The 21,202-nt window shown below is 55.3% G+C and overlaps 3 protein-coding genes across 4 annotated transcripts; 1 reads left to right on the top strand and 2 right to left on the bottom strand.

The window, feature by feature from the left end:
• Nucleotides 1-9,094: 9,094 nt before the first annotated feature.
• LOC135577703 (olfactory receptor 14A16-like) lies at nt 9,095-10,027 on the top strand. Its single transcript, XM_065047824.1, has one exon. It carries the CDS (start codon nt 9,095-9,097, stop codon nt 10,025-10,027), a length of 933 nt encoding a protein of 310 aa, XP_064903896.1.
• Nucleotides 10,028-14,505: 4,478 nt separating this feature from the next.
• On the bottom strand, nt 14,506-16,266 carry LOC110356051 (uncharacterized). 2 transcript variants are annotated; one of them, XM_065047831.1, is made up of 5 exons: nt 15,848-16,266; nt 15,572-15,673; nt 15,091-15,193; nt 14,776-14,835; nt 14,506-14,688 (listed from the first exon to the last, which is right to left on the bottom strand). In XM_065047831.1, the coding sequence occupies exons 1-5, from the start codon at nt 16,151-16,153 to the stop codon at nt 14,555-14,557; spliced, it is 705 nt and encodes a 234-aa protein (XP_064903903.1). In that variant the 5' UTR covers nt 16,154-16,266; the 3' UTR covers nt 14,506-14,554. The 2 variants fall into 2 exon arrangements, with proteins under 2 accessions (XP_064903903.1, XP_064903902.1); XM_065047830.1 differs by lacking the exons at nt 14,506-14,688; nt 14,776-14,835 and having other exon boundaries at nt 14,846-15,193.
• A 162-nt stretch (nt 16,267-16,428) lies between these two features.
• LOC135577702 (uncharacterized) lies at nt 16,429-20,743 on the bottom strand. Its single transcript, XM_065047823.1, has 10 exons — nt 20,341-20,743; nt 19,940-20,029; nt 19,437-19,541; nt 19,014-19,182; nt 18,474-18,571; nt 17,891-18,040; nt 17,546-17,700; nt 17,070-17,214; nt 16,836-16,973; nt 16,429-16,635 (listed from the first exon to the last, which is right to left on the bottom strand). Exons 1-10 carry the CDS (start codon nt 20,587-20,589, stop codon nt 16,429-16,431), a joined length of 1,506 nt encoding a protein of 501 aa, XP_064903895.1. The 5' UTR covers nt 20,590-20,743.
• Nucleotides 20,744-21,202: the final 459 nt, after the last annotated feature.

Here is a 21,202-nt window from a genome sequence, read left to right as displayed (position 1 = left end):
AATGTCAGCTGAAGGTTGAGGAGTCAGCATGAGAGGGCAGAACAACATGGGCTGTGTTTTGGTGGGTGGACATCAGCTACAGACTCACTGATGAGGAAGAGGAATGAGATGAGGCCTCCTCCAGACACATGAAAGAAGCCTCATGTTTCCAGGGCCGTGTCCTCATGGCAGACCTGAGATATCCCAATATCTGCAAGGTACCGGCCATCCAGGAGGGTTTGGAGCTCATTGACAACATCTTCCTGACACGGGTGACTGAGGAGTCAGTGGGGTGTGGTGCCCTGTGGGACTTCACACTTACAAACCAGAAAGAGTTGGTCAGGATGGAACAGTCAGGGATGGGAAAGTGGAGCTGAGGCTCCTGGGAGATGAGAACAAGGCCAAGAGCAGGATTTCAGGAGAGCAGGATTTGGCCTGCTGAGGGACTTGCTTGGGTCCTATGGGATATGACCTTGGTGTCTGCAGTGCTTTTCTCTCCCATCTCCTCCCTCCTCTCTCCCACCTGCTGTAGTGCAGCGTTTTTTACCCTTTCTCAAATACAATATGCCAGAGGTGCTGCCAGCATCACTGAGTGGCTCAGATTTGGCAAGGACTGGGTCCATCTTGGAGCAGCTGAAATCGGCTCTGACTGACACTGATCAAACTCCTGTTGTCTTCTCAGAGCGGTGACAACTGTAGCACACCTATACTCAGCCCCACTTCCAAGACTTTTCCATGTAAACCAAGTACAGGGTGACAACATGTTCGGTGTTACAAACTACTTGATCATGGAGAAGAAATGGAAAAGATCTTCTGTCAGCAACCTGAGGAATCCTGCAGTCAATGAGCAGGTTCCTATGAGGAACTGCAATTGCCCTGGCATTCATTGATCAGTCAAAGCTGTAGGTGCCAACATTCTAGAAGATCTTGGGACAACTTCTAAATGTGGCTGCCTGGTGGGCCAACAAGAGTGATGCTCATCTGAATCTGTAACTGGGAAATAAGGAAGAACTGGTGAGGGATGTGAACATCAGTGTCCACCTTGGCTGTTGTGACCAGGACACAGTGGGGTCCCAGGCACCAGAGGGGAGGGAGGAAGGCCAGCAGCAGAGCACAAGCTGGTGGGCTCCAGAGGAGAAGGCTTTGACATACTGGGGGATGGTGGGCAAATTGGTGACATGGAAGTAGGTCTGAAGGGTGAAGGACCTCAGGAAATCTGATCAGCCTTACAGAACAGCCTGCTGCAAGCACAAGAATGATCTCTTCAAATACCCTTGAAAAGAACCATTTATCTCTTGAGACTGTTTGCCTGAACTGTTGGAGCTGCAGGGCACAAAGGCAGCACAGGGGAGTTGGGGGCAGGTGAAGCTGCAAAGGAGGAATTTAGAAACCTTGTCCATGAATGCAGAGAATACGCCAAAGCTACCCTGGACTTGATACCTATACCTGAATGGCAGCAAGATGAGCTGACGGAGCTTCACTTGCAGTAGAAGAATAGACAGGGTGATCATGGGCCTGCTGCTCAACTTCATAAGAGTAGAATCAGATGGGACTGAGGTTCTTCATGGCTTCTTTGCCTCCATCTTCACCAGCAAGGTCTCCTGGACTTTGTTCCTGAAGGCAGGAGTCTGAAGAACACCCAGCAGTGGATGGGGCTCAAGTCAGGGGTGACCTGAGCAAACTCAGACACCATTACAGAACAGGAGATGGGTCACTTGACCAGCTCCTGAACACAAGTATCGCTGTGCTGTGGCACCTGAGATTGCCAGGAACACCCACCTCTTGGTCCAGAAGAGTGTGACTCCTCTTGAGCTGTCCTGGCCTGTCTCCTCACTCACATGGTGATTTAGTCACCCACTTTTCTGACATATTCACTCTTTATCAGGAGCCGCTCCACATCAATATGAACTGGAGGCTGCTGATACAACCTGTTCTGGAAAGGGAGGAAAGGGCGAGCAGGGAAGGAAATAGAAGAAATTTGGCTTTATTGCTGTTTATTATGGAAATGCTCTCTGTTTGGCTATTCCTGAAATCTCTCTAATCATCCACACCAGACTCGAAGCCTTTAGGAAAATGATGCACAAAGCCTTGGCTTGTAAGAGCATTTTCGATGTTAGTGAGCTCTCTGGTGTCGTAATTCTGAACTGCAGCTACTGAAACTGAACAAACCTCTAGTGAAGTGAAAGGCAGAAGCAAACCCCAAGTTTCTGAGGGTGTTTGGACCCCATGAAGGGCCATCACTGACACAGCTGTGAAGGAAACAACCAGTGCAGGTCCCTGTCCCTGGAGGCTGCTGAAGGAAACACTTGGAGACACTGGTTCCAGGCGGTGAGGGCCATGTGGAGGTGGCTCTGATGCCATGTCAGCCCTTGATGCTTGTTCATCACCAGAATGGCTGAGCCTTGACCCCTGGGACCTGGTGGATTTTTCTCCAATGTTTTTCAAGGCTTTTCCTGTGGTCACTGTGAGTGTTTTGTGTTTTGGGTGTGGGTTTTATGTCAACTCCTGTTGCTTTAACTGCAAGGCTCTGGTTTTCTGTGGAGTTGGAAATGCCTGTGAGCAAATCACAACTCATCCAGCTTCTTTCATACACCTGGCAATGGTCACCAATCACCTCAATGTGCCTATCTCACACTTGCTTGAATCCCCTATTTGGATCCATACCCATCACTGCAGGAGGTTCATGGATCCACCAGGTTCATGGATGATTCCTGAGGACCATCCAAGTGTGGGCAGTGTAAGAGAGGAACAGAGCAGGGTCAGCTCATGGGCCATGACTGAGCACAGCCACCCCAGCAGCAGCCATTCCCCATCTCCCAGGCACAGCCATGCCCACAGCATGCAAATGGCACTGCCATACATGATTAGCCCAAGAGAAGCCTTTCTTCCTTCCGTATTCCCAGGAAGATCTTCCTCCTGTTCCTCCTCCACCTGCAGACATCAACTGCTTTCCATTTCTGGGCTCAGACATGGCTGGAAGGGTTCACTGAAGCCATCAGCCATCTCATTGCTTCTCCCTGACATGCCCTGACCCTCTCCCACACCTACAATGGCCAATCATGGCTGCTCAGGCCTCCCGCTCTTCAGAAGAGGCCTCGAGCTTCTGGGTTCTTCCTGGTGCTTATTATGAACTTCCTCCCTCTCTGCAGAGTTCATGGTGAGCTTTCTTGTCCATAACAGCCCCTTTATGGCCATGTCTCACTAAATGGTTGTCTTTTTTTATGTCCTTTTATAATCGTTTGTGCAGAAAGGGTAGCCACAGGGAAGTACGCAATATGTCAAAACCATGTTAAATGCTGTAAAGACCTGATGAGTTCATCTCACCTTATGCACACAGCGGACATGCACATGATGTGTATGTTTGCAACTCATCTGTACAATGGAAACATAGACTTTTGACCTAGTATTTAATCTAATAATAGAATCTCTTGGGTGGGGACGGGTGCACAAGGATCACTGAGTCCAACTCCTGTATCTTCACAAGACAAACCCACAGGTAACACGGTGTGGCTGAGGATGTTGTCCAGTCTCTTCTTGATCACTGTCAGGTTGGGGCCGTGACTCCTCCCTGGGGAGCCTGTTCAGTGTCCAGCACCTCTGGGGGCAGAACCTATTCCTCATGTCCAACCTCAGCCTCCCCTGGCACATCTTCTGCCATTCCCTGGGGTTCTGTCATTGGTCACCACAGATAAGAGATCAGTGCCTTCCCTTCCTTCTCCCCTTGTGAGGAAGCTGTAGCCACCATGAGGTCTCCTTTGGGTCTTTTCTTCACCTCTGATGCTCAGAAACCCCTGGGTTTGCTTTCTGAAGCAGAAAGGAGGATCCATGAGCTCCAGGCAATGGGAAGGGGGATCCTGTCCCTCACACGCGGCTCAGGGCTCTTCCTGGGACCGTGGGATGTGGGTGTGCAAGGCCCAGGGAAGGACAACACTGGGACAACAACTTCCAGCTTGCCCATGGGGCTGCAAGGAGGCAACGAGGCCCCAGTGCCATGAGGACAACATGTCTTGTCCTGGGCCTCAGTGGCAGAGACAACTGCCCTGGCCAAGGGGACACAGACCTGGGTTCTGTGGGTCCCTTCCAGCCTTACAGCGCCCTTTGCCATCTCCACCACAGGCTGTTCTACACGGTGCTACCCCTGCCCCTCTTTCCCTGCAGCCTGCAGACACCCATCTCGCTTCCCCACCTGCTCTCACCCAGCATTTCTGCACCTTCACTGCTGTGTCTGCACCCTCACTGGCTGCTCTTTGGCACACAAACCATGGGCTGATCCAGCTCCCTCTGGGTCACCTCTTGCCCCACAGCACTGCCCTTCCAGCGACATTTCTTACTCCTGATATCCATCCACCACCTTCCAAATTGTACTTTCTTACTTTTTTTTTCCTCTGCTGCTTTTTCCTGTTACCAAGGAAAGCTCAACCATCTCACAAACTGCCCTTGATGCAGGGAACCCAACCCGTTAGGCTTCTTGTGGTCTTTCACCTGACCAGAGAGAAGCAACCTCACCATGATCTTCTAAATCCCATGAGTGCTGCTGGCCTTTCAGCTTCTCTGATAGACACGACCATGTTCCTGCCGATATCATATCATGTACTCAGGTGGGATGGACATGACAACCTGTCTCTCTTCCTGGGTAGGGCCTGTGGGCTCTTGGGCAGAGGTTCTTTCCCAGCCATGTCCCTGCTGCTGGGCTGTCACCTCCAGAGACAGAACTGACCTCACTGTCCCCTTCACAGCTACACGCTTCTGATTGAATTATGAGTGAATTATTGCTGCATGGCTGATGTTCAAAGTCTGTGCGTGGATGCTGAAACCTCTTCAGTAACCTGTTCTGAAAGAATCAACAAGGTGGGCATGAATAGAGCAAAAAAAGAAGACCCTGAGTGGGGGCAAATGAAAAGGGATGCAAAAGATGTGGTCAGGGCTGTTTGGGGACACTTGTAAAGCAGCCCTGCACCTCATGTGAATAATTTCTGTGGTCAGAGAGAACCTGGGAGATTTGTCTAATTTTAGAACACGAAGGGTATGAAAGGACAGTGTCATTCAGGCTCAAAGGGACCTTGGGAGGCGTCTTGACCAACCTCCTGCTCACAGCAGGGTCAGACCAGATTGCTCAGGACTTCATCCAAACACGTCTTGGTCACTTTCTGGGACAGAGTGAGTGCGCACTCCTGGGAAACAGCTTCCAGTGCTGGACTGTCCTCAGGACTGGAAAGTTTCTCCCTTTCTACAGCACCTTTCCGAGCCCAACCATCCAGATTGTTTTTACGCATCTACTCACACAATGACACAGAATATTGTGGGGGATGATGCTGAATGCCATTGTTTTCCTCCCCACATCCACAACCCTGTCCTTTCCTCACAGAAAGCAAAGAGAATGGACAGGCACAACCTGCCCTGGATAAACCCCGTCACCTTCTCTTCCAGACACCCAGAAATGGGGTTCCAGTGGACATGCTCTGGGGCACAGCCCTTAGTTCCCTGCTCACCCATTGGCCATTTTGAAAAGTGCACACGCTGTGTGACAGCTGCCAGTGGTCAGGGAGTCCCCCCAGTCTCCATGAGCTTTCCAAGATGGTGGAGAGTGGCCTCACTGTGTCATCGCCCTGCTGTCCCAGCTCCTGGGATGCTGCCCCTGCTGTCCCATAGACTGGAGAGGATTGTGTTAGTTCCAGTGACCCCTGACTTGATCCCCATGCACTGTTGGTTGTTCTGACTCCAGCCACAGAGGCCTGGGACACATGACTGGTGAAGAGGGAGGACAAGACAACACAGGGTTTCTCACCTCTTTCCCTTATTAAATTCATCAGTCACCACACAGGGTCTTTGTTTGTCCTTTAAGTGTTCCTGCAGTAGTAACAGCTCATTATGGGGCCCTTGAATTGCCTTACAGGTCTGGACTGAGCTTTGATCTGGACTGTTGGTGTGCTTGGTGGCTGCTGTCCTTGCAGACCAGATGAACTCACTCCTGCCACCCTGCCTGGCAGTTCATTCCATCCGTGTCACACCTCTGTCTGCAGCACTGACAGCTCCAGCTCCCCCAGTCAGGTCCCTGGCTGAGGACATTGCCTCACATCTGGGCTGAGCCACCCCAGCTGTGGCACCAGCCCAGCTCTGACCTGCCACAAGAAACCTGGTACCAAGTGTCCAAGAGCCCATGTGTGCAAAGGCTTTGAATCAGAGCACAGACATGACATGGCCAAAGACTGATGAGTGTCTCTCTAGACCTGGGAGTGTAAAACCAGAACAAAATGCCTAAGTTCATTCAACTGAAGATATTCCTCCCCTAGCCTGGAGAAATTAGATCCTTTGCTGTAACATTCCTTGTGTCCTGTCTAATGATGGGACAAGAAAGATGGTTGTCATACCAATTTATTTTTTAACATGAAAAATACAATGCTGGAAAGAAGTGTCTCTGAAGAGGAGAGAGAATCAACATCACTGATTACTTCAGCTTTGAAGTTGTGCCACTGGAGCCCCAGGGAGAGCTGGATGTGCCCAGAGGGGACAGAGAAAAGGACATCATGTGCTGCTCCTGTGCTGCTGAGCCGGGCTGGGCTCCTGGGACACAGGGAGCTCATGGCAGCGGCAGCGCTGCAGAGAGACAGCTCTGCCCAGGAGCAGCTCCTCTGCACACGCAGCAGGGCTGAGGGCTCTGCCTGCAGCACCGAGGGCACAGGAGACAGGCACAGAGATGGGAAATGCAATGTAGGGGTTTGGTTGCTGAGGGCTCATTGAGTGACAAATCTTCACAGTTCTAACACGGTAAGTCTCTGGCTGTAGGACAATGCAGCTGCGTTTCCTGGAGGGATCTCCTAAAGATGATACATCCCACAATTTACAGGATCTGTCAGGTCTCTCTCACAGTATTTCTCATGTAGAGGACAAGAATATTGTCCAGACCAGCGCTTCCCTGCTGCACTGTCAGAGGGACAGGGCATGATGGCAGTTTCTGCTGAGGGTGATTGCAGGGGGAGCACCCAGGGGTGCCCAGGGCTGTCCTGCAGAGCAGGGTCCCTGCACAACAGGGCTGTGCCGGGCAGGGACTCTGCCGCCTGCCAGGGTCAGCGCTCAGCCGGCCCGGGAGATCCCAACAACACTGAGGGGAGAAGATGTGGTGGAGGAGCAAACCCTATCAGGCAGGAAAGGTGCTTCTGCAGAAGAGAGGGTGCTGTGTGGGTCAGGATTGCTCATACATCCAGATCACCCCCAGCATTTTTCCAAGGGGATGCCTCAAGGAGAAGATCAATGCAAGGATTTCCAGACAGATAAGAAGCTTTCCTGAGCCTGTCTTTTCAGTTTCCTCTCCCAAGGGGTGGGGGGTGCAGGAAAGGATAAAATGAAAATGAGCTCTCATGTTTAAACAAGTCACTGAGACACCTGAACTGCAGCTGTGAGTGATCAGTCCATCTGCCAGAAGGCTCATGACATCCCTTCCCCACCCCTCTGCCTGTGCACAGCACCTGCATCACCTTGGCTGGACCCGTCAGCCTTAGTCTGACCTGTCCTGTTTTCCAGCCTGCAAACAGGAAGATGCCCCCAGGCAGTGCCCTGTGAACAGGCAGGATCTGCAGGGCCAGGGGGAGGGCACAGAGGGTGGGATGGTCTGTGAGCACTGACAGGGAAGAGACATTGACAGGGAAACACCTCCCAGGGGAGAATCTCCAGGCAGCAGGGAAATGATCAGAAATGAGAGGAAACCAAACCCGGAATGGTTATGGGAGGGAGAACAGAGAAAAGTGCCTGTGATCCCCTGCAGTGCAGATCCTCCTGTGAGCAGCCCCCTGGCCTCCTGTCCCACCCAGCAAAGCCTCTGCCCTCAGGGCCGGGCGCTCCAAGGCATGAAGCAGCTCCTGTGCAGCCAGAGCTCCAGTTCCTCTGCAGAGCACAGGGGCTGAGAGCAGCTGCCCGGCAGTGTTGGTGTCTGGGAGGTGGCTGCACAGCTGGGGGAGGGTGACGCTGTCTGAGTGCCCGGCTGCCTCTGCCCTGGCCTCTCTCACACCCACCCTCACCGCATTCTCCTTCTTGCTCCCCTGCTCTGGATCACTGCTGTTGGGATCTTGTTCTTGCTGTCAGGCTCTCTGGGGATGGCAGTTTCAGCTGCAGAGTCACAGCCTGATCTTGTGGGTCCTTTCCTGCAGGTGTGTCCATGGACACACGTGTCCCAGCTTTGCTCTGACCTGTGGGGTGTGGGCAATGCAGTCTGTGGGGCTGGGGAATGAGCTGAGTCTCCCTCAATCAAATGCCATCATCAGGACACTTGGATATCTCCCTGGGGTTTCCTTCCAAGCTGTGAGCTTCCCTCCACAATGCAAACCTGTCCTACAGCATCTGTGTGTATCTGAAAGCCCCACAGAAAAGCAAAGATTCTACAACAGATAAAATGGATAAAATGCTTTTTGGTTTGGGAAATGAGCTGTGTGGGTCCTGGGCTAAACGTGGGGTGCTGAGACCTTAGGAAAGGGTGAGACCTGTCATGGTCTGAGGTGGATCCCTCTGCTCTCAGCAGTGCCTGGTGGCTTTTCAGGGTAACATGGGAGGGTGATCAGGCTCCATCTCAGAAAGGTGCCAGCCCAGGGCAGCTGGAGCAAGACAGAGGGACAGAGCAGCTGCCCTCACTCTGCACTGACCCACAGGCATCCTCTGGTCTCGCAGGACTCGCTCTGTTCTCCCTGAGTGCAGCAGAAATGCTGAGGGTTTCTGACACCCAACAACACTCCCCAGGGCGGGAGCGAAGAAGGAGCTGTAGAAACGCCAGACCTCTCAAAATCAGTTTCTCAGGCCTGGGGGTACAGATGCTGACAGTCCCTTCTGCACCAGGAGCGGTTCCAGCTGACAAAGCTGAACCCCAGGACTGGCCCCTACCCACCCGATCACACAGGGCCAGGCTGAGTCCTCAGGAGCCCCTGGGCAGAGACCCTGCTCTTCATTGCACACTCATCAAGCACAAACGAGGGCTCAGCCAGGACGTTCTCCTGGAAAAAGAGAAGTGTCTCTTTGTCTGACAGGGTGGGAGGGTCTGTGGGAAATGGTTTTGATGATTCCCAGAGAAGTCTCATCTAAACCTTCACTATCTTTTCCTCCTATGACAGGTCCTCATGCCCACAGGCAGCAAATGTCCAACAGCAGCTCCATCACCCAGTTCCTCCTCCTGCCGTTCACAGACACACGGGAGCTGCAGCTCTTGCACTTCTGGCTCTTCCTGGGCATCTACCTGGCTGCCCTCCTGGGCAACGGCCTCATCATCACCACCATAGCCTGGGACCAGCACCTCCACACCCCCATGTACTTCTTCCTGCTCAACCTTGCCCTCCTTGACCTGGGCTCCATCTCCACCATTGTCCCCAAGTCCATGGCCAATTCCCTCTGGAACACCAGGGCCATCTCCTACACAGGATGTGCTGCCCAAGTGTTTCTGTTTCTCTTTTTAGCTTCAGCAGAATATTGGCTCCTCACTATCATGTCGTACGACCGCTATGTTGCCATCTGCAAACCCCTGCACTACGGGACCCTCCTGGGCAGCAGAGCTTGTGTCCACATGGCAGCAGCTGCCTGGGCCACTGGGTTCCTCTATTCTGTGCTGCACACGGCCAATACATTTTCACTGGCCCTGTGCAAGGGCAATGCCCTGGGCCAGTTCTTCTGTGAACTTCCCCAGATCCTCAAGCTCTCCTGCTCAGACACCTACATCAGGGAAGTCTGGCTTCTTGTGATTTCTTTCTCAGTGGCATTTGGCTGTTTTGTTTTCATTTTTTTCTCCTACGTGCAGATCTTCAGGGCCGTGCTGAGGATCCCCTCTGAGCAGGGACGGCACAAAGCCTTTTCCACCTGCCTCCCTCACCTGGCCGTGGTCTCCCTGTTCCTCAGCACTGTCATGTTTGCCTGCCTGAAGCCCCCCTCCATATCCTCCCCATCCCTGGATCTGGTGGTGTCTGTTCTGTACTCGGTGTTGCCTCCAGCAGTGAACCCCCTCATCTACAGTATGAGGAACAAGGAGATCAAGGATTCAGTGTGGCAACTAATGAATGGCTGTTTTCTGAAGCAATAAACTTCCCGTAATCTTCTGCATAGCATATATAATGTAAATAATTTTCTCACTGAGTGGTTGTGCCCATGTCCACTGGACACCCTAGAGAACCTGCTGCAGGTCAATCATCATGGACTGGCCCCTCACAACCACCATTTCCAGCACTGGCTTCTCACTTCAGTTTGAAGAGGTTCTTTGTTCCTCCCTGGAAGCACAACTAGTGGGTAGATCAGATATCTATGTTTGCATTGTACAGACGAGATGTAAACAAATCCATAAAGTGCTTCTGAGGTGATGAACCCAGGTGAGCAGAAACACCATCAGCTGTTCCTTGGGGTTCCATGAAGGTCAGTGGGACAGACAGTGTCTTGATGTGACTTCATGTTGAGAGTAACATCCCTTGGGGAACCACCTGGATGTAGCACTGGGCTGTGCTTCCTGGAACAGAAGATCCCCTGTCCATTCTTAATGTATCTCATGTAAGTGCAGAGTAGGGTGGCAAATGGCAGGGCTGAAGTGTCTCCCAGCCTCTTGGAGTCATAGCAGGAGGTCAGAGAGACACAGTGACTCCTGCACCTGTGTGCAAAGGGGAAAGACTGCATTTGAACTATTAGAGACTTTCTTGTATAGATAAGGAGGACCTGCAGCAGAGCAGGGATTTCCTCCTTAAACCATCAGAGGGATAACACATGGCAGCTGCCTCCTGCTGAGGATGACTCCAGGTGTGAGAAGCTCTTTGTGCAGGCAGGGGTGCCCAGGGCTGTCCTGCAGAGCAGGGTCCCTGCACCCCAGGGCTGTGCCGGGCAGGGACTCTGCCGCCTGCCAGGGTCAGTGCTCAGCCTGCCCGGGAGATCCCAACAACACTGAGGGGAGAAGCTGTGTCGGGAAGGATCAGGATCTGGTAGGGCAGGGTCATGCAGTGGAGAGGGTGCTGTGTGGGTCAGGGTTGCTCACACATCCAGATCACCTGCAGGATTTTTCCAAGTGGATGCCCCAATGAAAAGATCAATGCAAGGATTAACAGACAGATAAGGAGCTGTCCTGAGCGTGTCTTTTCAGTTTCCTCTCCCAAGGGCTGGGGGGTGCAGGAAAGAATAAAATGAAAATGAGCTCTCATGCCTAAACAAGTTACTGAGACTCCTGAACTGCAACTGTGAGTGATCAGTCCATCTGCCAGAAGGCTCATGACATCCCTTCCCCACCCCTCTGCCTGTGCACAGCACCTGCATCACCTTGGCTGGACCCGTCAGCCTTAGTCTGACCTGTCCTGTTTTCCAGCCTGCAAACAGGAAGATGCCCCCAGGCAGTGCCCTGTGAACAGGCAGGATCTGCAGGGCCAGGGGGAGGGCACAGAGGGTGGGATGGTCTGTGAGCACTGACAGGGAAGAGACATTGACAGGGAAACACCTCCCAGGGGAGAATCTCCAGGCAGCAGGGAAATGATCAGAAATGAGAGGAAACCAAACCCGGAATGGTTATGGGAGGGAGAACAGAGAAAAGTGCCTGTGATCCCCTGCAGTGCAGATCCCTCCTGTGAGCAGCCCCCTGGGCTCCTGTCCCACCCAGCAAAGCCTCTGCCCTCAGGGCCGGGCGCTCCAAGGCATGAAGCAGCTCCTGTGCAGCCAGAGCTCCAGTTCCTCTGCAGAGCACAGGGGCTGAGAGCAGCTGCCCGGCAGTGTTGGTGTCTGGGAGGTGGCTGCACAGCTGGGGGAGGGTGACGCTGTCTGAGTGCCCGGCTGCCTCTGCCCTGGCCTCTCTCACACCCACCCTCACCTCATTTTCCTTCTCGCTCCCCTGCTCTGGGTCACTGCTGTTGGGATCTTGTTCTTGCTGTCAGGCTCTCTGGGGATGGCAGTTTCAGCTGCAGAGTCACAGCCTGAGCTTGTGGGTCCTTTCCTGCAGGTGTGTCCACGGGCACACGTGTCCCAGCTTTGCTCTGACCAGTGGGCTGTGGGCAATGCAGTCTGTGGGGCTGGGGAATGAGCTGTGTGTGTCCTGGACTAAACGTTGGGTGCTGAGACCTTAGGAAAGGGTGAGACCTGTCATGGTCTGAGGTGGATCCCTCTGCTCTCAGCAGTGCCTGGTGGCTTTTCAGGGTAACATGGGAGTGTGATCAGGCTCCATCTCAGAAAGGTGCCAGCCCAGGGCAGCTGGAGCAAGACAGAGGGACAGAGCAGCTGCCCTCACTCTGCACTGACCCACAGGCATCCTCTGGTCTTGCAGGACTCGCTCTGTTCTCCCTGAGTGCAGCAGAAATGCTGAGGGTGCTCTGCAGTGAATATGGAGAGAGATGTAAAAATCCTGGAAAGCCCAAACTACCTTCACCATCTCTGTTCCTTATGACTGGGAAAGCAAGTGCTGACAGCCCTTCTGTGTTAGCAGAACCAGGACAGTCCCCACTGTTCCTGTGGCCCCACTTCTGCAGAGCTGGGCTGACTTAACGTGAGCCCATGGGCAGAGGCCGTGCTCTTGGTTGCACATTTTCCAGCACCGAACAGGGCTCCAGCCACAGTGCTGGAGAAAGTTCTCCTAGGAAAAGAAAAGGGTGTCTGTGTGTGACAGGGGAGGGTCTATGGGACTTGGTATCATTTTTGTCGCAGAACTCTTCCCTGGCTTCTCACTGTCTTTTTTCTCCTCATGACAGCGCCCCATGCTCAGGAAAAGCAAATGTCCAACAGCAGCTCCATCACCCAGTTCCTCCTCCTGCCGTTCACAGACACACGGGAGCTGCAGCTCTTGCACTTGTGGCTCTTCCTGGGCATCTACCTGGCTGCCCTCCTGGGCAACGGCCTCATCATCACCACCATAGCCTGGGACCAGCACCTCCACACCCCCATGTACTTCTTCCTGCTCAACCTCGCCCTTCTGGACCTGGGCTCCATCTCCACCATTGTCCCCAAATCCATGGCGAATTCCCTCTGGGATTCCAGGGCCATCTCATACTTGGGATGTGCGACACAGCTCTTTTTGTTTCTCTTCTTGATCACAGCAGAGTATTGTCTCCTCACCATCATGTCCTGTGACCGCTCCGTTGCCATCTGCAAACCCCTGCACTACGGGACCCTCCTGGGCAGCAGAGCTTGTGTCCACATGGCAGCAGCTGCCTGGGCCACTGGGTTTCTCACTGCTCTGCTGCACAAGGCCAATACATTTTCACTGCCCCTGTGCAAGGGCAATGCCCTGGGCCAGTTCTTCTGTGAAATCCCCCAGATCCTCAAGCTCTCCTGCTCACACTCCTACCTCAGGGAACTTGGGCTTCTTGTGGTCAGTGCCTGTTTAGGTTTTACGTGTTTTGTGTTCATCGTGGTGTCCTATGTGCAGATCTTGAGGGCCGTGCTGAGGATCCCCTCTGAGCAGGGACGGCACAAAGCCTTTTCCACCTGCCTCCCTCACCTGGCCGTGCTCTCCCTCTAAGTCAGCACGGGTTCATTTGCCCACCTGAAGCCCCCGTTCATCTCCTCCCAGTCCCTGGACCTGGTGGTGTCAGTTCTGTACTCAGTGGTGCCTCCAGCAGTGAACCCCCTCATCTACAGCATGAGGAACCAGGGGGTCAAGGATGCTGTGTGGAAACTCGTATCTTAGTGTTTTCTGAAGCAATAAACTGCCCATCTACTTCTGCATTGGAGTTTTAATGTAACTAATTACAGGCTCAGCCTGTCATCTGGATTTTCTGTTGTTGTTGGCTGTTTTTTAATTGAGATAATGTTGTCATCCCCTTTCTTAATTCTCTGTCTGCTTTTCTTTTATAACTACTGGCTGTGTAAATGAGAAGCCGTGCTCTCCTTGTCTTTAAACAGAATAAAGGGCTTTTATTTACTTGTTTTTCACTATATCCTTCCTGCAAGGCCTGTATGGAGCTGCAGGGACAGTTCCTGTGTACATGGGAGGAGGGGAAAGAGTCCGTCATGGCAGCACTGCCAGGGAGCAGCAGTGCTTGTCTTCCAGAGCTCCATGAGGGCCTGTGGGACAGACAGTGTCTTGAGGTCACTTCATGTTGGCAGAAACATCCTATGGGAAACAGCCTGAATGCAGCAATGGGTTGTGCTTCCTTGAACTCAGGTCCCCATGTCCATTCCTAATGCCGTGGGACATCTCAGCTGAGTGCAGAGCAGGGTGACACACCACAGGCCTGAGGTGCCTCCCATCCTTTGGAAGTGGCAACAGGAGGCCAGAGGGAAACCAAGGCTACGGCCTCTGTGTGCAACAGGGAAAGATTCTGTCTCTGAACACCCCTGGGTGCAGAAGGAGTTCACGAGGCCAGCTCAGGCATGGATGCCTGACCGACCCTGACATTTCTGTGTGTGACTCCAGGAACAAATCTCAGTGGCTCAGTGAGATTCATCTCAGCTGCTGGAATGGCTCATTGCGAGTGCTCCTGTCTGCTCCGTCACCCTTGCCCATGATCCTGGGCTGTGCTCTCAAAAGTACCGGAGCACTCAGAGAGGTTCTGGGATCCTTGGAAAAGGCAGACATACAACCCAACTTCAAGAAGGGCTCTTTATTAAAATCCAGCCATTTTCGTCAAGAAGAGCTGCTCCTCCACCTGGTTTAGCGCCAGCAGCACAGGGCTCGCAGGGTCCATCGAGATCTTGGCCGCTTCCATGAAGAGCACACAGTGACAATAGTCTGAGTTGCCAGGGAGCAGATGGAGGGTTCGTTGTCCTGCTCCAAGGGCTGAATGGCTGCAACAGAAAGAACCAGAACCCAGATGAGCTCCCATGTCTGCAGAGACCCTCAGGCATCCCCTCCCAACCACGCTCCCTACTCACCTCTGCAGATCTCAGACAGACTCTCCTTGCTTGGGTCCCTCAGGTGCCGCACAGCCAGCCCTGGGCACAGAGCTCCATCAGCCCCTGCTCCCTCCCCTCACCAGGGCTGAGCCCAGGGGAGAGCAGGAGCCGAGATGGTGGCACCGGGCAAGGTGCCCACCAAGGCCACCTGCATGGGCAGGGCTGGGAGGGGAGGCCAAGGCCCTGCACGGGGCAGCCGGGGCTCTGGCAGCCACAGGGCTGCTCCTTGTGCCAGGGCAGCGGCGGGGACTGGGGCCAGGCTGCCGAAAGAGGGACCCGGGGGCTGTGACTCACCGATGAACCTCAAGGCGGCCTCTCGCAAGCTGGCCTGAGCATCCCCCAGGTACAGCAGGCTCTGACTCAAGTATTCTTCAGCCCTGCTCCTGTCCTGCTCCAGCTGCAGAGAGCACAAGGGTGTGAGCACGTCACTGTCCCTCCCCACTTGGCTGGATCAGTCTCTCCTCCAGGAACCCACGTTCCTCTTCCCCTCCGGCCATTCCCGTGTTCCAGCCAGGAGCCCTGTGGGGCTGAGGCTGAGAGAGCGACACAGGCTGAGGAGTCCCAGGGGTGCTGAGAGCCCTCCCTCCTGCGGGGTGCGGGGAGGGCAGCGGGACACAGAGAAGAGTCCTTGGGGGCTCTGTTCTTGAGGACAGGGAACAAGGATGCAGCTCGGGGCTGCAGCAGAGCAGGGGAGGCACATCTGCAGAGCCCACAGCCCAGACATGTGGGGCAGCCCCATCCAGCCTGGGCCCTGGGCCTTGGGGGTTGTCCTCACCAAGCTCTCTCCAATCCTCCATTTCTGCTGTGCCTGCACCAGATCTTCAAGCTGTTTCCACCTGAGCAGCTCTGCTGCACCGAGGAGGGCTTCCCTGGCAACCTATGGAACAGCAGAAGCTGGGAGATGGCACCACGGTTGGGACAGGAGACCTGGTGTCCCCCTGCTCTGGGCTTTGTTCCTGGGGCGATTCTGCCCTTAGGGAGTGGTGACATGCCCTGGCCCAAACGCCCAGGGGTCTCTTCCCTGCATCACTGCTCGGCTTTAAATCTGTACCTTGGCCACGCTCTGCACTTGGTCACTCATTCGGAAGAAGAGAGGGAGCAGGCCAAGTCGCACCATGTTCTTCATCTTTCTCTTGTCATTCCCCACCACCATCTTCATCAGGTCTCTGAAGAGGCTGATGGAGATCTCTCTCAGCTGGCTCAGTTCCTGGGAGGGAGCAGCACAGTAGGACCTGAGCACCAGCAGCTCTCTGCCCACGGGGAGCAGAAGCTCCTGCATGGCTGATGGGAGGGGAGATGCTCCAGGGCGGCATTGTGCACACTGCAGTTGTGGCCAGATCTGCGGCCCTGGGTCCATGAAAGGCCACTCGTGAGACTTGCTCAGGCAGTGCCTGTGCCTCAAAGTGCTCTCCCAGCCAGCCAGCACCCCCAGCAGCCTCAGCAGCCATGGTGGGGAGGAGCTGTGGGAGCAGTGGGCAGGGAGAAGCTGGGCTGGGCTGCAGAACGCAGAAACCATCCCGCAAGAGCCCCGGGGAGAAAGCAGAGGAGAAGCCCCTGCTTTGAGTGGCTGGGCTGAAGGGCAGCTGTCATTGTCCAGTGCCCACCCGCGGGGCTCAGCCTTATACATCAGCCTTATACATCAGCCTTATACATCAGCCTTACGTCATCAAAGAAGGGCAGGAGAAATTCTGCCAGCCGCACAGCGATGGGACTGGCCTTCTCCCTCTCCAGCTGAGCCATCACGTTTCTGAAGATGACCAGAGCCTTCATCTTGATGGCCTTATTGCCGTACTGCAGGACCCACATCAGGTCTGGCAGCATGACCTCCATTTTTCTGGCCTGTATGAAGAAGAGAGTTTCCGTCTTGGGACCAGGTCGATGCCTGGAGAGCTCCCCAGGCAGCCCCCAGGCCCCACCATGGCAGGAAGGGCCTTTGGATCAGGCACCCCAGCGCCTGACTGCCAGCCAAGGCCAAGCCCGAACCCACTGCCCCGGCCCTTGGCTGCCAACACGGCTGCCCTTGGCGACACCCCACTCACCATCTCTCCTCTCTGTGACAGCGTCATCATGGCCCTGAGCAACAGGGAGAGCACCGCTGGTCTTCGTTGCCTCAGAAACCTCATGACTAGGTACACTGGAGCAAACTCCTCATCTTGCAGGTCACTGCTGGCCAGTATCTGAAAGCAAGCCAGCAGTGAGCGACCGGCAGAGCTGCTGGGGCTCCTGGCACCGTGCAGCTCCTGGGGCACCAGGAGCTTCTCCCAGTAACTCACAGCCAAGCGAAGGATGGCGGTGTCCACCCAGTGTGTATAAAAGACCCTATAGTGCCGGTCCTGCAGTTGGATGAGCAGCTCCTTCAACACGTTCTGCAGGGTCTGGGGCACGGAGAACATCACCTCCCACAGTGCCAGGGCAGTGCTGCAAGAGAGCGCTCTGTCAGCAGGGCAGCCTGGGCCACAGCAGCGTGTCCGGCTCCGCGCTGCAGGACGCTTGGGATGCCCTGGGCAGCAGCAGAGGCTGAGCTGGTGCTCCCGTGGGGCTGGCAGGAGCGCAGTGGGGGGCTCTGGGCTGGCTTGCTCAGCTGTGGCTGCTGCGGGCCTGGCTGACCCCCAGCACTGGAAAGCGTGGTGGGATGGAGGGTCCTGCTCCTCGGGGGTGTCCTGCAGGATCCCTTGGCGCTGGCAGCCAGAGCATCTCTGGGCCCCTCTCCCCACAGGGAACAAGCCCTCATGGCTTTTGGGGCCAGTACCTGTCTCCTGGTGGTGTGATTGTCAGCAGCGTCGAGACCACCTCCCCAGGGCACTTGTCAGCCATCCAGACAATTAGGGACATCACACTCCGCCGGGCTGGTGCCGTGTTGATGCACCGCAGGGCTTTGTGGATGCAGCTTGTGATCTTTGGCACCTGGAGGAGACACAGGTGAGGATGGTGCTGCCACTGGAGTGCAGCCATTTCCTCAGATGTCCTTCCCATCCCTCTCTGCCGCCTTCAGGTGGCTTCACTTTACTGGGATTTGAGAGGAAGAGATGGATGGAGGGAGGAACAAGGCCTGACAGGGCCGAAGGGCAGGACAATCCAGCCAAAGGCCACTTACATCCACCAGCCAGAAATCGCAGTTTCTCTTGACCATGCCCAGCATGTTTCTGGCCACCTCCTTGTCAAAGGTGCTGGAGTCGCTCATCGCCTTGATGAACACCAGGACCATGTCTGTCCTCTCAGAAGGCTGGAGGTATTCTTCAAAGAGCTAAGGGAGGAAGGGAGGCAGCGAAGGCAAGTCACACCGAGTGCCCCGGTGCTGCTGCGTAGCCGGGCAGTGCCAGCAGCCCTGCAGAGACGCCCGGCGGTGCTGCGGCAGTGCCCACAGCAAAGCTGGCAGCAGGGGCGGCAGTGACTGCATGGGAAGATGAGAAGAGAGGCCCGGGGAGAGGGGGGAGGGTTGGGGTCCTGGGCACAGGCTGCTGGCCCTGCCGTGAACCAGGGCTGGTGGCCATCAGGACTGGGGCTGCTGCTGGGACACTGGAGAGCAGCCCTCGCATCGTCCCTGCTCGGGGACAGCAGGAACCCTCTCAGCAGGGACAGGGAGGCCCTGCCAGCCCCCTGATTGTGGAGGCCTTTGCTCTCACAAGTCCCCTGCTGGTGCCACCAACAAGAGTGCCAGCAAGATAGGAGCTCATTACCTTGGTGATGTGAGTAGCACTGGGCGAAGAGGTCAAGGAGGTGATACTGGCTTCCCAGTCCTCCTGGAGCTGTGCATTCTCTTCTGGCAGTGTCGCACCTAAAAAGCAGGGAAATACACAACAGTTGGTAAGACACAGCAGCTTCCTGAGTACCGGAAAGAGCTTTGAACTTGGAATGGCCGAGGAGGGAGGTTATGACCAACAGTCAGGGGAGGAGGTGGTGGAGAGCGGGGCCACCGAAAGGCTGACCCGCCTCCAGTGTACGTGTGCGAATGCTCCTGGCCCTGGAAACTCCAAGACCATAGAGCTCTGCATGAAGTCCCACAGTTCAGTCCCCCATGGCTGGAATAACAGTGATGAGGGAGACGTCTTGCATGGCTGCAGTGCTGCGGGGCAGGAGCAGAGGAGGGACAGTGCTGGTGACATGGTGTTGTCTCTAGCAAGCAGGAGAAGGGTCCATCACAACACCCAGGAAGACAAGCAGAGGTACTGGCTGATGTGGCTGTGCAGAGGGTTATATCCCACCACAGCTTCTCTTACAGTGTTGCTGACGCTTGAATTGGAAGAGGAAATAAAGAGTGTCCAAAGCCAAACAGCTGGTCTCTTCTTCCTTGAATGACAGGAATAGGAGGAGATGTCCTAGCAGCTGTCCAAGGATTGGCATCTCGATCTCAGCACAGGAATCACTTCCATCCTCATTTGGATCAGCCTGGACAAGGGCAAAGGAAGTGCAGAAGGGCTGAGGGTATGTGGGGCCAAAGCCCTGAACCCAAGAGTGTGCCCAGGGCTGGATTGAGGGTGGTCAGAGCTTTGCAGGGCCCTGCAGAGCCCGTCTCCCAGAACAGCCCCATGTGGGCAGAGCTGCCAGACCTGGGCTCCCTCAGTGCTCCTTGGGCAGTCCCGGCCAACACAGGACTGGGGCAGATCTGGGTCCTGGCAGAGCAGGGAGTGCCTGGTCCTTACCTTCAGTGAGGAGTAGTTGGCCAGCAAGAAGCTCAGCACCCTCATCCTGCCCACAGCCCTCTCCCGCACAGATGCCCTCTCAGAGGTGGTGAACGTCAAGAGCATCTGGGAAGAGAGAAAATGCTGGTGAGCCCTGGGAGCAGCCACCGCTCCAGCAGAAGCAGCACTGCTCAAGTCCAGGGTTGCACTGGTCCAGTCCATTAAGGCTTCCTATGATCTGGAACAAAGCCTGTAATGGGATTCCTGCCCTCAGGCCTCTGGCAGGCTTGGGCCAATAGCCCTGGGCCCGGCCTGTGGCCAGGCAGGAAGGCAGATGCCATCCTCTGCAGCCACTGTGCTGCGGAAGAGCCTGGCGGGCAGCCCCTGGTTCCCCGGGGAGGTGGGCACCCTCCCAGCAGCGCTCTCTGCACGGCACGGGGTGGGACTGTCACCTCCACAGTGGACACCCCATCCCCAGGGTGAGGAACAGCCCTTGTGAAGCCCACTCTTCATACACCCCAGACCTGGAAGATATCCTGCATCTTCTCGTTGACTTCGGAGGCAGGAGAGTTGAGCGCCAATGCCACAAGCACGCTGTCCACAGCCTTCATGGTCTGCAAGGAAGACAACGAGTCGTGGCCATGTTTCCTGCCATCCCTCTCACCCCAAGAGACTGATCTGAACTCCCAGGAGCAAGGGAGGACTCGTGTGCTGATTCGCTGCACCTGGGAGAGACCCAGGGGCAAATAATCTGCTGGCGGCAGAGCAGCCCATGGCACTGGACGTGGCCAGGCCCACAGGAACGGGGGAAGGGACAACAGTGAGAAAGTAAAGCCTGTCTGGGATCTCTGGTCATAGCACAGCACGGGGTGACCAGAGAGCAGCCCAGAGGGACCGGGGCTCCTGTAGCTCCCCCAGCACTTACCATGAAGTAGAGGTAAGGTTTCAGGCCCCTCATTTCCTCTTTTGAAGGAAGCATGAAGACGTTGGAGAAGCAGGCCTGGATGTGGCTCATGTCTTTGCCTTCCAGCACCTCCTCCACGAAGCTACAAAGAGAGAGGGGCCAGTAGGACACTGGTGCTGGGAGCAGTGCCTGGAGGTCTCGTACAGGTGGACAGGGGGCTCTGGGGCAGGAGTTCCCAGGAAGGATGGGCAGGTACCTCATCTCAGCCATGGCAAATGAGGCAATGCGCTGCACCACTGCAGGCAGTTGGTCCCTGGGCTCCTCTTCCAGCAGCACCTGCACAGCACAGCCGGGATGGGACCTGCAGCTGCCAGCACCCAGCACCACCAGCCTCCAGCCCTGCCAACGCTGTCCTCACAGGGTGCCGGTGCCGGGGGCATTGCCCACTTCCCCAGTGCTGCCGGGTTTCCACTCACCTTGTTATTCTCTGCCAGCTCGTATCCCTGGCAGAAGAGATCTAGGCCCTGGGACAAGTCGTCGTATGTTGCGGCTCTGAAGATCATGGCAATGCATTTAAGAAACTCCATCTTCTGCTCCTCGTCCTGGCAGTCAGGGGACAGAGAGACAAACAGGGAGTGTGAGATGGGGACACACAGCCAGCGGCACCACAGCATGGGGGTGCAGTGCCAATTAGCGCCATGGGAGAGGCAGCTCTGCCCAGCCAGCACCCTCCAGCACCCGCAGCAGAACCCCTGTCAGCAGACACCGGCTCAGCTGCCTTCCAAACAGCCATGGTTACCTTTTCTGGGCTGCTGACAAAGGACACGATGGAGTCCATGCGTCTCCTTTCGAATTGGTAAACAGGTAACCAGCCAGCATCTAA

Source organism: Columba livia, unplaced genomic scaffold (assembly GCF_036013475.1).
Source record: "Columba livia isolate bColLiv1 breed racing homer unplaced genomic scaffold, bColLiv1.pat.W.v2 Scaffold_134, whole genome shotgun sequence".
Taxonomy (NCBI): Eukaryota; Metazoa; Chordata; class Aves; order Columbiformes; family Columbidae; genus Columba; species Columba livia.
The sequence above is the reverse complement of the archived record's forward strand: the minus strand, read 5'-3'. Positions and strand labels throughout refer to the sequence as shown.